At 31.5% G+C, this 15,101-nt stretch overlaps 1 protein-coding gene across 1 annotated transcript in view; it reads left to right on the top strand.

The window, feature by feature from the left end:
- The window catches only part of LOC141489455 (uncharacterized), a 216,996-nt gene that overhangs the window by 179,833 nt on the left and 22,062 nt on the right, over window positions 1-15,101 (top strand). The window contains exons 38-42 of the mRNA XM_074190069.1: window positions 3,720-3,773; window positions 8,429-8,536; window positions 9,047-9,136; window positions 9,371-9,424; window positions 14,032-14,139. Coding sequence (XP_074046170.1) covers window positions 3,720-3,773; window positions 8,429-8,536; window positions 9,047-9,136; window positions 9,371-9,424; window positions 14,032-14,139 — 414 coding nt within the window. The remainder of the gene's footprint in view (window positions 1-3,719; window positions 3,774-8,428; window positions 8,537-9,046; window positions 9,137-9,370; window positions 9,425-14,031; window positions 14,140-15,101) is intronic.

Raw genomic sequence — 15,101 nt, 5'->3', positions numbered from 1 at the left:
AATTATCTTCATCTCCTGGAGATCCTTAAAATAAGAAATAGTTTGATTTTGATGATTTTATATTGATGCAGTTCCACATTTTTACAGGTTCCTACTTTGGTTGCATTTTTAAATAGTTATCTTTGACTCCTTTTAAAATGTTCATGTTTAGAAGTCTTATTTATTTATTTTTCTCCAAATGCATAAATTATAAAAATCTTGTGGCTATAGTTTTAAAGTGTAGGCAAAATCATTTCTGGATTACTTAAATATCTTATCTAAATTCCTATTAACCTTCTTGGATTACAATTGTATGTGTTGGAACTTTTTGAAGCTTACTTTTAAATGTCATCTGTTTATGGTTTGTTTATTTTTGTCATGGTTTTAACCTTCAAAGTATAAACAACTATGTGAACTATACAAGTTCACATGAACCTTATTTGTCTATAAGTTATCTTGGGTCAAATTTGATGAATACACATGGAGGTTTTTTTAGGGTAATAGGGATCCCTGTATGATACACAAGCCTTATAGCAACTATTAAATTTTATTCTGACCCCACCTCTTTAATATTCTGGAAAGCAGTCTTCTCAGCTATCTCTGAGAATAGAGACATCCACCTATCCATCAAACTCCTTTTAGAAGAATTCACCACAAAGGCTTTTAATTTTGGGTTGATTCAAACTAAATATCATTTAAATATTACAGGAATGCTTAATCCTGATTTCAGAGTAAGTACATTGTAAAACAAACAAAAAAAAAACTGTGTGACTTTTAAATAGCCTAACAAATAGAGAAAGGTGGCATGATATAGTGGAAATAACAATGTTTTTGAACTCAGGGTATCCATATTTAAATAGTATCTTAATACTTATTTCCATTTAGAACATCTTCTCTTTTCTATGATGCTCATTTTATCATCTCTAAATCAAGGGGGTTGAAAGGAAGATTATTAAAATTCATAGTAACTGCAAATCCTAGAATCTAATCCTATATTTTATAGAATTTCTCAATAAACAAATAGATATAGAAAAAGAAAAATTTGGGCTCTGATTTGTATACCTCTATCTTTGTTCTTGTGGCACATTCCTAGTATGTAAGTAATTATACTGGGGAAACCAATTTTAAAAGCCATTCTTACTCATGAGCAATAACCTTTGGATAGTGACACTAATGAAATTCAAAATAAAAATCAGCTTAAATTATTCTCTCTTTTGAATCCTGAATCAACTCTTTAACCATTCAAGATACAAGGTCCTAAAAGCAATTATTCAGAGATGCATTTGTCTCCAAAACAACTAAAAAAAAAGAAAATAATTCTTAGACTTATTCTTTTTTTTATAAGTTGACTTTTATCAGCATTGACAGATATAGAATAAATAGAACCCTAACAATACTAATTATGTATCAAATAGGAGAAATCTTGTATCTTCAGCAATACCACAAAGTCTAATTGTGATATTGTATTGGAACATATCATCTGTAACTCCAATTCTTAATAAGAGTCTCTCTTTTTGAATTTTATTCTACACCTGTTGAGCATTTTTTAAATAATGTTTCTTAAGTCACTGAGAAGTTCAACTCCCAGAATCAACAAAGCTAGTATTTGTTGTGGGTGTGATAGGAATTCTCAAATTGCTCTTCAGCGTATGTTCAATCAGTAATTATTCTATTATTAAGGATATGGCTATAGTTTTTCATCTAAAAGATCTTGGTGTTAAAAATAGACCCTTAACCATGATTTGATTTTTGTTTCTAATCTTATTTTTTCCATCAAGATTATATCCTTCACTCAATAAATCTTTTGCAAAAGCTATGTGTACCTCATCTCATTGTTATTGAGAGGACTCCAACAAGATTTTAAAAGTATTTCACTGAAATGATAATCAGAAGTCAATTAATTAATCAGTCAATAGACATTTATTTAGCCCCTACTATGGATCAAGAAAAAATATTCATAATAACCTTGTAGTGCAAATTAACGAACAATAAAATGCAAGCCACCATCAAGCTCATGTGTCATATGAACTACATTATATTTCTCTTTCCTTTATTTTTCTATTGATATTTTTAATTCGTATATTTTTTCCAAATACATGTTATGAAAACATTCATATATATGCACATGGTATATAACTTTAAGCTACAAAATATCCTTCCACCCTCCCTTCCCACCACCCTCCCCTCAGCAGTGAACAATCAAGGTTAACAGTGTATTAACAGTACACATTTGTGCTAAACATATTTAGGGATTAATTATTTTTAATGTTAAGGGAAAGAAATGCATAAGATAATTTTTTTAAAAAAATGAATGTAATGTTCATCAGATTCTGAATGATTTTTTAATGTTGTTTTGTTTTATTTTTTCCCCTCTGGTTGGGGATAACATTGTCCATAACTGATCTAATATGGTTATCTTAGCTCTCTGAATTGCTGAGAACAACTGCATCCATCAGGGTTGATCATCTCACAATCTTGTTGTTAATGTGTAAATTGTTCTCTTGGTTCTATTCCCTTTACTCAGCATCAGATCCTGTAATTCATTCCATGTTTCTCTAGAGTCTAACCATTTATGGTTATTTATAGAACAATAGTATTCCATAGTATTCATATACTGTAACTTATTTAACCATTCCACAATGGATGGGCATTCCCTCAATTTCCAGTTCTTTGCCACTACAAAAAGAGCTGCTATGAATATTTTGGAACATGTGGGACTTTTCCAAATTTTTATGGGTTCTTCTGAATATAGGTCTAGAATTGTAATTGATGTGTCAAAGTACATGAACAGTTTTATTGCTTTTTGGGGGCAGATATCCATATTGGATATTGATATCTTTTTCCTCTGACTTTGATCCCTCTATCTCTTTCTCCTACTTTGCATCTCTGTTCTCTCCCTATTTCCTCTTTTCCTTTTCTTTTCCACTGTTAATTTGGGCTTATAAAGCTAAGTGTTTCAATTTAATCTTGAACTGGTATCCCATCATGCTAATAACCATTCTTTTTATAAGCCTCTTTTAATTACTTTTTCCATTATATCAGACTGTTGGGATACAATTGTGCTAGGTCTGGAATAGATAGAAGGAAGAATTACATTGAAATCAAGAAAATTGTCTCCTGGTGATTCAGAACAACAAACAATTCATTATATAGCCAAATCACTTATGTGGGTGACAAATACAGCATATGGAAATTTTATATTTTGTTGCTTTGAATAAGCTTAGTTCTAAAATTGCTTGTTACTATCAACTTTATCATAGTGTTTCACTTTTAACAAATTAATCCTTCTATACCACATCTTTTTAGATTAGACATTTTCAGCTATTCATAAGATGTGATTCCATATATGTGTTCTGTACTTGTTAATTTGTTTTTCCCACTGGGGAATACCTCTCTTCATTCTTTGGTTGTTTTTTTCCAGCCATTTTCAAAATATTCAACTTATGAGGACTAAATTTTTGAACAAACTAAAACTTACCTAACTTATGCTACTCACATAACCTAATGAAATTTTTTTTGAAAAAATCTGTGATAATTATAGTCTGCAAAAGATAGAGCTAAGTCCTGTGATAGATACAGTATTTCAATTTTAAGTATCCATAAAAATGATGAATAGAAAACTTTTATACCTTGAGAGCATATTCCTAAAGAACAACTTTCTTTTCAACTGTGAGCCATCCCATTACCTAATGTACTTTTTAATAATATATAACTAATAAATGTCATCTTTTGTTTCTTAGGGATTTCAAGGTAAAACGGGTCCTCCAGGACCAGGTGGCGTAGTTGGACCACAGGTAGGTAATTTTACATTTTACCCTTTAAGATTTTTAGATTTTCTGATTCTTTACTTTTTTAATTTCTCTAAACATGATAATACTTCTTGAGGATATTTTGTCTTAATAGAATAAATTTTGTTATTTCAGTTTGTACCATCTTTATAAGGTGATTTCAGAAAGTTTATCAGCTTCTACCTAAAAATGATCTCAATTCTTACTGAAGGGAAGGAATACTTCTGATTCATTAAATGATTACTTCATCAAAGAATGTTTAATTAGTGAAGTACTCATTCTATAGCTTTCAAAGAAAAAAAAAATCTTTAATGAATATAGCAGTCCAGAGGGAAAGTGAAATGCCTTAGGAGGTAGTGAGGCATAGTGACTAGGTGTTACCAGGGACCGCTGGGTGGTGCAGGGGGCGGATAGGTGGTACCATGGATAGAGCACCGGTCCTGTAGTCAGGAGTACCTGAGTTAAAATCCGACCTCAGACACTTAATAATTACCTAGCTGTGTGGCCTTGAGCAAGCCACTTTAACCCCATTGCCTGCAAAAAAAAAAGAGAGGAGAAAAGGAGGTAGTGAGGCTCCTTTATTTAAGCTCTTCAGATAATTACAAGGTAATAATTTGTTGGGTAGGTTTTAGAGAAGATCTTTATTCACATAATAGTTTATACCAGATATCCTCTCGGGTCAGCTGTGAAATTATGAGTTGAACCTGTGTTCTCTTTGTTTTTTTTCTTTGACTTTTTCATGTTTGTAATATATTTAAATTGTCTTCCCCCACCCAACAGATTCATCTTTATTTTTTTTATTTTTAAAATAACAATTAGATTGTATTTCCTGAACACTGGGGTATAAATTATTATTGCTGGATAATAGATAATGTGTTCAAAACATTCTAGGTAATTCACGGGTTCAAAGAATTAGTAATTATTGTCTGAATAATTGAGAAATAATTCTATTTATTCCTCTACTATATGCAATTTCACCAACATTTTTGTGTAAAGGTGACAAGAACTGCAAAGTTTGCCCATAAAGGCATCAAGTTAAAGGAGGCAGCAAAAGTCAGAATTTTTTTAATCTTTTACTGAAAAATAGTGAGTGCACAGGATTAAATTTTTGTAATTGACTTGAAGTTCAAAGGCTTCATGTAATCATATCTCAGGTTGCAATTTTACTCGTGCTTATGAAAAACAGTTGAGCAATGAACAGCTCCTGATGAAACTAATAGCAAAAGTAGTTCGATGAAAATGAGAGACATAGACAGAGACAGAGTCAGAGTTTTAAAAAAATACATGAATAATATATATGCATTAGAAATATGGCATTGAATATGATGTTAAAATAAAAAAGTTTCATGCCTATGTTCTATTTAATCATTCTGACTAAAAGAAAAAAAACAGAATCCAATTCCTTTTTTTTGATGAAACACAATAGAAAGAAAATGTGAATTTTCTTGTTTTAGATGTCTTCTATTGCTATTCACCAGTTTTAATTAAGAGCAGTACTACCTAAAGAACATGCCACTGAGATTATTACTGAAATAAAGATTTATTTTTAACCTATGGCAAAAAAATTCAAACTCTGCTTTGAGGGAGAATATTATAAAAAAGATAGCAAAACACCTTTTCCTTTTATTTGGAATGCTTGAGAAAGAGAAAGGCAACATTGTAGAATAAGAATATAAACATCTGATTTATCTAAATCTATTCAAATCTCAGACCCTTCTTTGATATTCTCTCATGCCTGGTTGGAAGCAATCAAAACTGACAAAGGCTTGTATTCTCTATTCACTTTTAAAGGTGGGAAAAAATAGCATGTATTTCATTGATTATATACCTTTACCGAATTATTACCATTTCTTGGATCTTTATAGACAAAGATAGACACACCTTTGTGGAAAATTAAGACAATGATTTTATAGGACATATCTATGGCAATAATTGATATTCCTTCTATTCCCTTTTTATAGCAACTAAGAACTATGTTTTGCCTTGATAGGAACACCCACTCAATTGTGAATCAATTTCATTCCCAAAGCATAATAGTGACATAGAGAAGCAGTATATGTAGGAGAAAGAACTCAGATTAGAGTCAACACTTGTGTATGAATCTTTACTCTTTACCTTTGTGATCATGGGCAAGTCTTTCTAACTTCAATTAACCTATCTCTAAAATAAAGGAATGGGACTGGATGACTTTTAAAGTCCCTTTCAGCTTTGATCCAATTGAATTAAATAAAATAGAATTTAATAGTAATAAATATAAACACACATCTGTTAAAATCAAATTTCCAAGGACAAAACGGAAGTACTTGGCTCAATAGAAGTTCAGACTGAAAAAAAATCTGAAAAACTGAGAATACAAACTTGTTATAAATGATCACAGTGATAGAAACACCAAGAAAGATCATGTAATCTTAGTCTACAATCTAAGAGGTATAGAGAGTTCAGAATTAACAAAAGTCTAATTGTCTTGGTCAGGTCATTTTTACTGTGTTTTACTGTCTTCTTTTGGAAGAACAGTCATAAAATGTTCAATAAGGATGTTGAATGACCTTGACTTCATAATATATGAGAACTGGTTGATGAACTAAGAAAATTAGGATTAGAGATACTTAAGCTTTCCTGATAGAAGTCGAACTCCTTGAATGTAGGGACTGTTTCTCTATTCTCTTAGTAACCCCACTCTTATTATTTTTCAGTCCTCTTTTACTGTCCGGGATTTTGAGTAGTTCACCATTTCCTTCTCCAGTAGCTTAAGGCAAAGAGGTTAGGGGATTTGTTCAGAATCACAGAACTAATACGTATCTGAAGCTAGACTTGGACTCAGATCTTCCTGCATCCAGACCTAGTGCTCTCTCCCTTGAATCAACTTGCTGCCGCCCTAGCTTTAGCTAGATGCTGTGTTGTGTCTTTTTTTTATATTGACAACATTGGGAAGGTGAGAGAACATAATTGCTATTGGACAGGCATGTGTAAAAATTTAGTCAACCTGCTCTATAGGATAGAACAAGGAATGGACAAAAGTTGTGAAGAGACAAATTTAAGCTTGATATAGGGGAAAAGTTAAGTTTTTCACAGCATGGAATTAGCTACTTAAGGAGTCTTTGGTTCTTTCTCATTGGGTTTCTTTAAGTAGAGGCAATTGTATGGTGGAAGAAAATCTGAATTAGTATCAGACTAGACCTTATATCCCTTCTAAGTCTTTATTTGAGTGAAATATTTAAATCAATTATTATACATTTATTTAATGATAAATATTATTAACACTATTGTATGATATTGAAATAGAGATTGTAACTTTTCATGAAATTATAGAATTTCAGAAAACAGAATTAAAGTGTCTTAAGATTGGGTCACTAGTTAAAACCATTGCCTTCAGGCAGAATTACTTCAAATATTCTAGTCACTAGAGAGTATTTCAGGGTCCTTAACAGACTTCCAGATGATGCCACTACATAAGATGAGTAACCACAACACATTTTATTGCTGAATAGCCTTGTTCTGAAATTCTTCTTTAGACTTCAATGAAATCTTTCATGCTTTAGCTTGAATCTATTTTCTTTTGTTTTATGCTAAATAGATCTAGAGAACAGCTGGTCAGTCTTCTCTTGCCATAACAAATTTAAGTGAGAGCCAATTAAATGGTAGCACCACAAAGCTGGAACTCTCTGGAGGCACTTAAGTGACCTGACATTTTTCAGTGTGGCATTTCTGCAATTGAATGTAGTTGACTATTTATTTACAGTAACCTCAAGCAAATAGAAATCTCATCTTCCTAGCTTCAGGATTCCTCAGGCTCACCTCTCAGGACTTTTCTTGAGGAATAGGGATCATGGTTAGTTTGGGGTCAGGGAAGTCATTGATCAAGAGCATTTGTTTAGGGGGTATATTAAAATCACTGGAATTCCCAGATAAACTGGATGATTGCAAATTTAAGAATTTGAAGAATCTAGTTCAATATGTATATCACTTCAATAAATAATTTATTGAATCTTTCCTTTTGTTCTAATTTGTTTTGTTTTGTTCTAGACTTATGATTTCCTCAGGAATAGGGAACTCCTTGGTGAAAAACTCTCTCAAATGCTTTAAAGATTTAATGATTCCCCAGAGCAGTAGCTTCCTTCCTTCCTTCCTTCCTTCCTTCCTTCCTTCCTTCCTTCCTTCCTTCCTTCCTTCCTTCCTCCCTCCCTCCCTCCCTCTCTCTCTCTCTCTCTCTCCCTCTCTTTTGAGTTGGTGGTAGGACTGGAACACAGGTACTCTTGACTTTGATCCTTGTAAATTTCTTTAATTCTGCTTTCTGGAGGACTCTTCATAGGAGAAGTTTAAGATCATACTAGGACTAGAAACTAAGTTCATGTATCATATAGAAGAAGCATTGTATCTGACTGCTGAGATCACACATACAAGGAAACTAAAGTGTTATAGGAAGATATGGGAAGGCATCCTGAGGGAGACCATAGTAAAGTCCAGAGTGTAAGTCGAGAGAAGAATGAAGAATTGGCTGGCCTGAGTGATCTCCTGAAATGGAGGTTCAGAGGGAGATGGTGTGTGCTTCCAGTATGAGACTTAGAAGATTGTGAGCTTCCAGGATGAAATTTCTGGAGTAAGGTTTAAATTATCTTAGCTGCATCTAAGCAGTTAGTGTATTGAGCTTTTCTTTAATTCAGGGTCCAACTGGTGAGACTGGTCCAATTGGTGAACGAGGTCATCCTGGACCTCCAGGGCCTCCTGGTGAACAAGGACTTCCTGGTGCAGCTGGAAAAGAGGGTGCAAAGGTAATATATTAATTTTTAAGTGAATTATTAGCCTTTAGACTTCAGCCTATTGTTTTTTCTATAACTACACATTATTCAGGGCTTCTGTAAATAAATGAAATGTTATCTACAAAAGTATTAATTATAAAGAATTGTTTAATGTGAGTCTACTTCAATAAATGGTTATATTTTAAACTATGTTTTATTTAAAATATAGAAATTTCTACTAAAGGAAATTTGCTTCTGTTGACATTCTGTTATATTTATAGCAAATTAACTTTAAAGAAATCATGTTTTTAACTGCTTTCAATAAGAGTTCTATTGTTCATATTAATTTTATACCCAATTTAACTCAGTTGATTATATTTGCATCTAATCATATCTGCCTGCCATTTTATTTTAATATATGTAGTTTTCATTGAATATGCTCATCATTATCCAATGTTCAGTGACAGTCAAGATGAACATGGTTTAATAATGACAGTGGTCAATTTAGCTCTCTATTCTAAAATCTTTATCACATCTTTGTAGGGTGACCCTGGTCCTCAAGGTGTCTCAGGGAAAGATGGACCCCCAGGACTTCGTGGTTTCCCAGGAGAGAGAGGCCTTCCTGGAGCCCAGGTAAGTTTTATAATAAGAATTTTTTTTTAGTTCCTAACTAAATGAAGACTCACTGTTCATAAATGATAGCAAAATAATGAAATCTTAGGTTATATTTTTCTATTATTAATTTAATTTTAATTTCATATTTATTCTTCAATATCATTTGGGTTGACAGTTTTCTTTGCTTAAATATCACAATCACCTTCCTTTGTAATATTCTATCATTTAAACTCAAGTTTTCCTTTCCTTTAGGGTGCATCTGGACTGAAAGGTGGGGAAGGTCCCCAGGGCCCACCTGGTCCACTTGTAAGTAATAGTAGTAAGACATTTTAGTAAATGATTATGTGTATTTAATTATTATCATGTTATGAGATTTTCATTGACACTTGAATGGGGCTATATGAAATGTGGGTCAAATCAATTAATGATTGATTTCTACTAATTGTATTTGCTAGTGTTTTTGTGTAACCATAAAATATTTGGGAGTGACTAAAATATCACTTCCCTTGCTACAATTGGGAAGAAAAATTTACTTGTTCTTGGTGGCTTCTGAGCAGTTAAATAAGTTTTAAGAGTAATAGAAATTCTTAATAACCAAAAATTTGGAAATATAAATGGAATATTTTCAATAGAGTTATATAGTTTTATTTAGTTTAATATTTTAACACAAAAGGTATACTCCATTTGTGAACTAAATGCACTCAGATTACCTACATCTTCTATGAAATTGTATTTTGACAATGACAAATAATTTTCACATTAGCATGAAAAGTAATCATCTAAATAAATTATAAAATTTCCCCTAATTCAAATAGCGTTATAAAATCATCAGAAAATGGGGAAATCACAGATTATATCATCATTTATTTCTTCCTTTGAAAAAAAGTTTCTTATTTATTCAGCTGCTTTTTCTCAGTTTTTAATGTACTTTTTATAGTACTCTCTCAAATGCTTTAAAGATTTAATGATTCCCCAAAATCTCATTGACTAATGAGTCATAGAGATTAGGAAATTAAAATATAGAGATAATGTAATATAATCCTCTCATTTTAAAATGGGGAAACTGGCCATTTCCAGGGCAAAAGAGCTAACACTCTTCAAAAACCAAGTACAGGGCTTACTTGTAGGAATAAACACACTGAATAAACATTTCGTCCTTTTGAATAAATACATTTTATCTATATAAATCATCATAAACAGAATAGTTGTAGATTACAGATAGAAAGAACTTTGAGGTCATTTAATCTAAATTTCTTTAAAGGATGAGAAAATTAAGACTCAGAGAGTTTGTGATACCTTTAACTTTGAGCAAATGAAAAGTAAATGGTACTACAGAAACTGAACCCAGATGTTCTATCATTCATGTATACTCACAGAAAGCAAAAAAAAACAAAATGGAGTCAAAAATGAAGAAAAATCCCATGAGAATCCAAGATTTGGAAAAGGCATTAGAGGCCTGATGGTCCAATTTCTCAGTCAATTCATGATTTTTCCTACAGTGTCCTTAACAGGTAGTCATACAAAGTCATAGAATCACAGGTTTAGAGCTGGAAGGAAACTTTGAAGTCATTAGGGATAACTTCCAAATTTTAACAGATGAGAAAACTAAAGAAAGAGAGTTTAGGGATCTTTCCCAGGATCCCATAATTATTTATTATCCAAATCAGGTTAGGGACCCAGATGTTTTTGCCTTATGTTTCAATTCTATATCCACTAAATTAAGCTGCCTCTCCTCCTAAAGACTTCAGGTGAAGAACCAAATGTTTCATTTGAAAATCTGTTTTTACACAACTTTAATTGTTACTAGATCCTTCAATGTTCTGAGCTGAAAATTGTTGTTTTTCTTGTTGTGTTCAGTTCTGTCTGACTCTTTGTAACCCCATTTGTAGTTTCTTGGCAAACATACTGGGGTTTACTGCAGTAAACAAGATTAAGTGACTTACCCATAGTTTGATAGATAGTGCTTGAGGTCAAATACAAACCCTGACTTTAGGCATAGCACTCTATACACTGCCACCTAGATGAAATTTATATTCTTATAATCTCTATTCATGGATCCTAATTTAACTTTCTGGAACTTCATTGAATTTAGAATTTCTTTTTCACCTGGTACCTTTCTTTCTTAGATTAAGTTCAATATCTTGCTTTCTTAAACTCATCATCAAGTCCCTAAAATTTTATTTATAACATTGGTATTCTGATTCACTTTCAGGGTTCTTCCACTTCACTGACTTTTGATTATTCAAAATTGAGAATTTTTTTTAAATCAACAGGGTCATATCAGTATGCTGATGTTAAGCTTTCCCTGGTCATGATTTTAATGTCTTTAGTAAATGTTAAGTAGATGATCCCATGGAAAATACATCCCATGGAAAATACAAAAATCAGTTTTTAGGCTTTGATGTTCAATTATTCAATTATTGAACTGCCATGATTCTTCATAAGGCCTTTATTTTATTTTTTACTAGATTTTTATGCTTAAATATTTCAAATACTTGGAATTGTCATTGTCATTCAGAGAATTTAGAAAGCAGACATTTTAATTACATAACACTTGGAAAGGAAGAGGCAAAAAAATTGGCAGAGGAGCTTCATATACTTACTTTTTACTGGCATCTTTAATAAGATATTTTTAAAGCCTATATTTCCATTCTTTTGCTTTACAATATTACATTATAATGGAATACTGATGAGATAACTCCCTCTTTGCCTTTCTCAGATACTTTGCACCACCTCATTAGGCCATAAAATAACCAAATCATACCCTTTTAGAAGATATAATTTAGACTCTCTATTTGCCTAATGAAAACATGGAAATATGCTGTTGGGTCTTATTAATAAAAGTACCTGACTATCATTTTAAGTCATAATAAGAAAATGCATACTTAAAAAGTCTGTCAAAAGTCAAGATAAATAATAGGTATGTTTTAAATAATTGTTTGGAGAGAAAGAAGAGGGCAATTGCTAATAAATGATTGTTTGAAAATGGATAGTCAAAAACTGTGCTGTGTGTTGATGGAGCAGGAGCTATATTTAAACATACATGTATACATACATAAACACAGCTATATATGAATAGATTTCTCTGATATGTCAAATAGGCATGACTTTATACTTAAGAAATGCAAAGATAACCTCATTTAAATTAAAGATGAAATTCAGCATTAGTCAAAGTAGTCCTTGAGAGAACTGATGGGGAAAATATTTCTGATTGGAAGAATGTGTATTCAGATTGAGTAAATTCTGTGGTCAAAAAACATTTTATATTGGGAAAAGGAGGAAACTCAATTTGAAGCAAAAGTCATGTTGAGAACATTGAGTAAGTAATTTAAATTTAATTTTATAGATTAATAGGAACACATTGCAACTGGAATTATCATGATTTTTCATGTCATTAAACATTTACTATAAAAATATCAACATATAATCTTGATTTATGTTTTTTTTTAAAAACAACTGAAAAAGAGAAGCCCCACTGGTTTTCAGTCAAGAACAACTGCTGATTTCCCTGAAACCATTTTATTTACTTTTTACTCAATTGTCAATTCAAAGATACTTAGAAATTTTACCAGACATGCTTTATTCTCTATGGCCTGTGAGGGCAGATCAATGGTGTGTTTGCATGTGTGTTTGTGTGTGTGTGTGTGTGTATATGTGTGTGTATACATAAATAGATACAGATATACATATATATATATATCTTTTTATATAATTAATAGGAAAGTCTTATTTAAAACTGAGACTTTAAAGATTAGTAATATATTACTATTTATAATTATATTAGTAATATAAAGTCATCAGTGTATTGTTTTGATAACATTCATGGTTATACTTGATTTAAAATGTCATTAGCTAATATAATGAAATCAAAAGAGCAAATCTTCTTGTCAAAGCTAACCATGAAGTGGTTTGCAGTTATCTGGACAGAATTTAAAACAATTATGTGTGAAGTATTTTTCTAAAAGACTTTTCCACTTCAGTATTATCTTTAAAAAATACTACATTTCCTCAGTTTATTTCTGCTCCATCATGAAATAAACCTCTTCAACATCTATATCCATTAAGAGCAGAGATTATGAAATGCTTCAATATCACATTTTCCTCATTTATCTGATTATAGTTTATCCTTTAAAGAAAGCATTTAGCTATTATAGGACCAATTTTCTAGAAGTCTAACCCTACAACTGATCAATTTAGTCAAATAGCTGATTACAAATAAAATGAGTTTATTTTATGGCAGATAAGAGATTAAGCCAACACTTTTCCTTTTCTTTAAATCCTACTCCAAATGATATTTTCTTTTACTTGATTAGGTAGATTTAAAATAATATTTAATTAATTGTTCATATTACATTAACTGAGAATTTTTTTTAAGTCAAATCAAAAGAGTAGCAGACTATGTATATCTAACATAGAACTGGTTGTACTTGGAGAAATCTATATGTCATTCTTTTTCTCCAAGACAACGTTCAAATGACAACTGCCTGAATTATAGAGATCAAATTCTAGAGTCAATGTAAGACAGTAGGGAACACTGAATTTGCCAATTCAACCTTCATTCAGTGACATGAATATCAGAGTGTGTTGTATGCAGCACTTGCATTGTGAGTAATTAAGCTAAGGAAGAGGAGAAAATATATATGCAAAATGTTTGAGGTGATTAAATTTAATGATCAAATTTCATAATGTTTTCAGTGATCATTAACTCTTTATTTCAGAACTATACTTGATAATATTTGCTAAGTATCTTGACTGTATAAAAATGAAGAAAAACTTATCTTTCAAATTTTAAATTATCTTGAATATACTGATTATAATATTTTAGAGAACTAGAAATTAATTTTAAAGAACTTTTTTGAGTTGGACAGCACTCATTTCTTCATTTTTAATAATCATTCTTTCTCCATCTCCAGGGTTCACCAGGAGAACGGGGTTCTGCAGGTACAGCTGGTCCAATTGGTTTACCAGGTCGCCCAGGGCCTCAAGGTCCTCCAGGTCCAGCAGGAGAAAAAGGTGCTCCTGTAAGTAATTTCAAGAAGAAAATGAAATATACTGTTATCCTTCAAGCGTGATTACTTTTCATTCAAGAATATTAGTTCTTCACATTTCATTGCCTTTCCTCTGCATATGTGCACAGCATTGCAGCCCATCTCCTCTCTATTTATGATCTAGAAAACTTTCAATTTAATTAAAAAAGATCATATTTTCCCACACTTTATGAAACTCTAATACCTGTGGGGGCAGGGAATTAAATATGGGTGGTTATTCCCACTATAAAGGAGGTTTATTCCCTTAAAAAATCCAAATTGTAGTTTTGATTAAAACTCTATACCCTGCTGCTTCAAATTAGGGAAAAAAAGTGAACTTCTTTTGTAATCCAATTTAATTATCAATCTTTTTCAAATTCTGTAATAGTTCCCTTTAGCAGTAGGTGTCATTCTGAAATAATGTATGCTTTGATCTCCTATGAGTGAAACTCAAATCATCTACTCAATTATTTTGTCATATATTGCATTTCATTTTAATTTTTTTAAAACTTAAAATTCTGATAAGTCATTTTCTCCCTATAATTATTGTACTTTTTTGTTAACATTTGGATTCCTTTTTTAGCCTCTGTTTTTTGATCAACATGATGCCTTAGAGAAGTTCTTCCTTGTTCTTATGCCCCCCCCCCAAATTAATATCAGATCAAACAGACTCAAATCCACAAATATACATGTTGACCAATGGACCACACTATTGACATTTAAGTATTTTATAAATAGTTAAGTCTTGAATGATGCCAACAAATATATCACAATGAAAGACTAACTGATACTTATACCAGTTACCTTAAAAGCCTTTAAATATTCAAAGAATCTTTTCCCCCCTCTTTTTTCAAAACGTTCTTCCTTTAACAAGGACAAAAAAAGACCTAAAATCAAATCTTGGTTTGGGTAATTATTAATTTAATGATACTGAGCAAAACACAAAAATTCCCTAT

Source organism: Macrotis lagotis, chromosome 5 (assembly GCF_037893015.1).
Source record: "Macrotis lagotis isolate mMagLag1 chromosome 5, bilby.v1.9.chrom.fasta, whole genome shotgun sequence".
NCBI classification, from domain to species: Eukaryota; Metazoa; Chordata; class Mammalia; order Peramelemorphia; family Peramelidae; genus Macrotis; species Macrotis lagotis.
The sequence above is the reverse complement of the archived record's forward strand: the minus strand, read 5'-3'. Positions and strand labels throughout refer to the sequence as shown.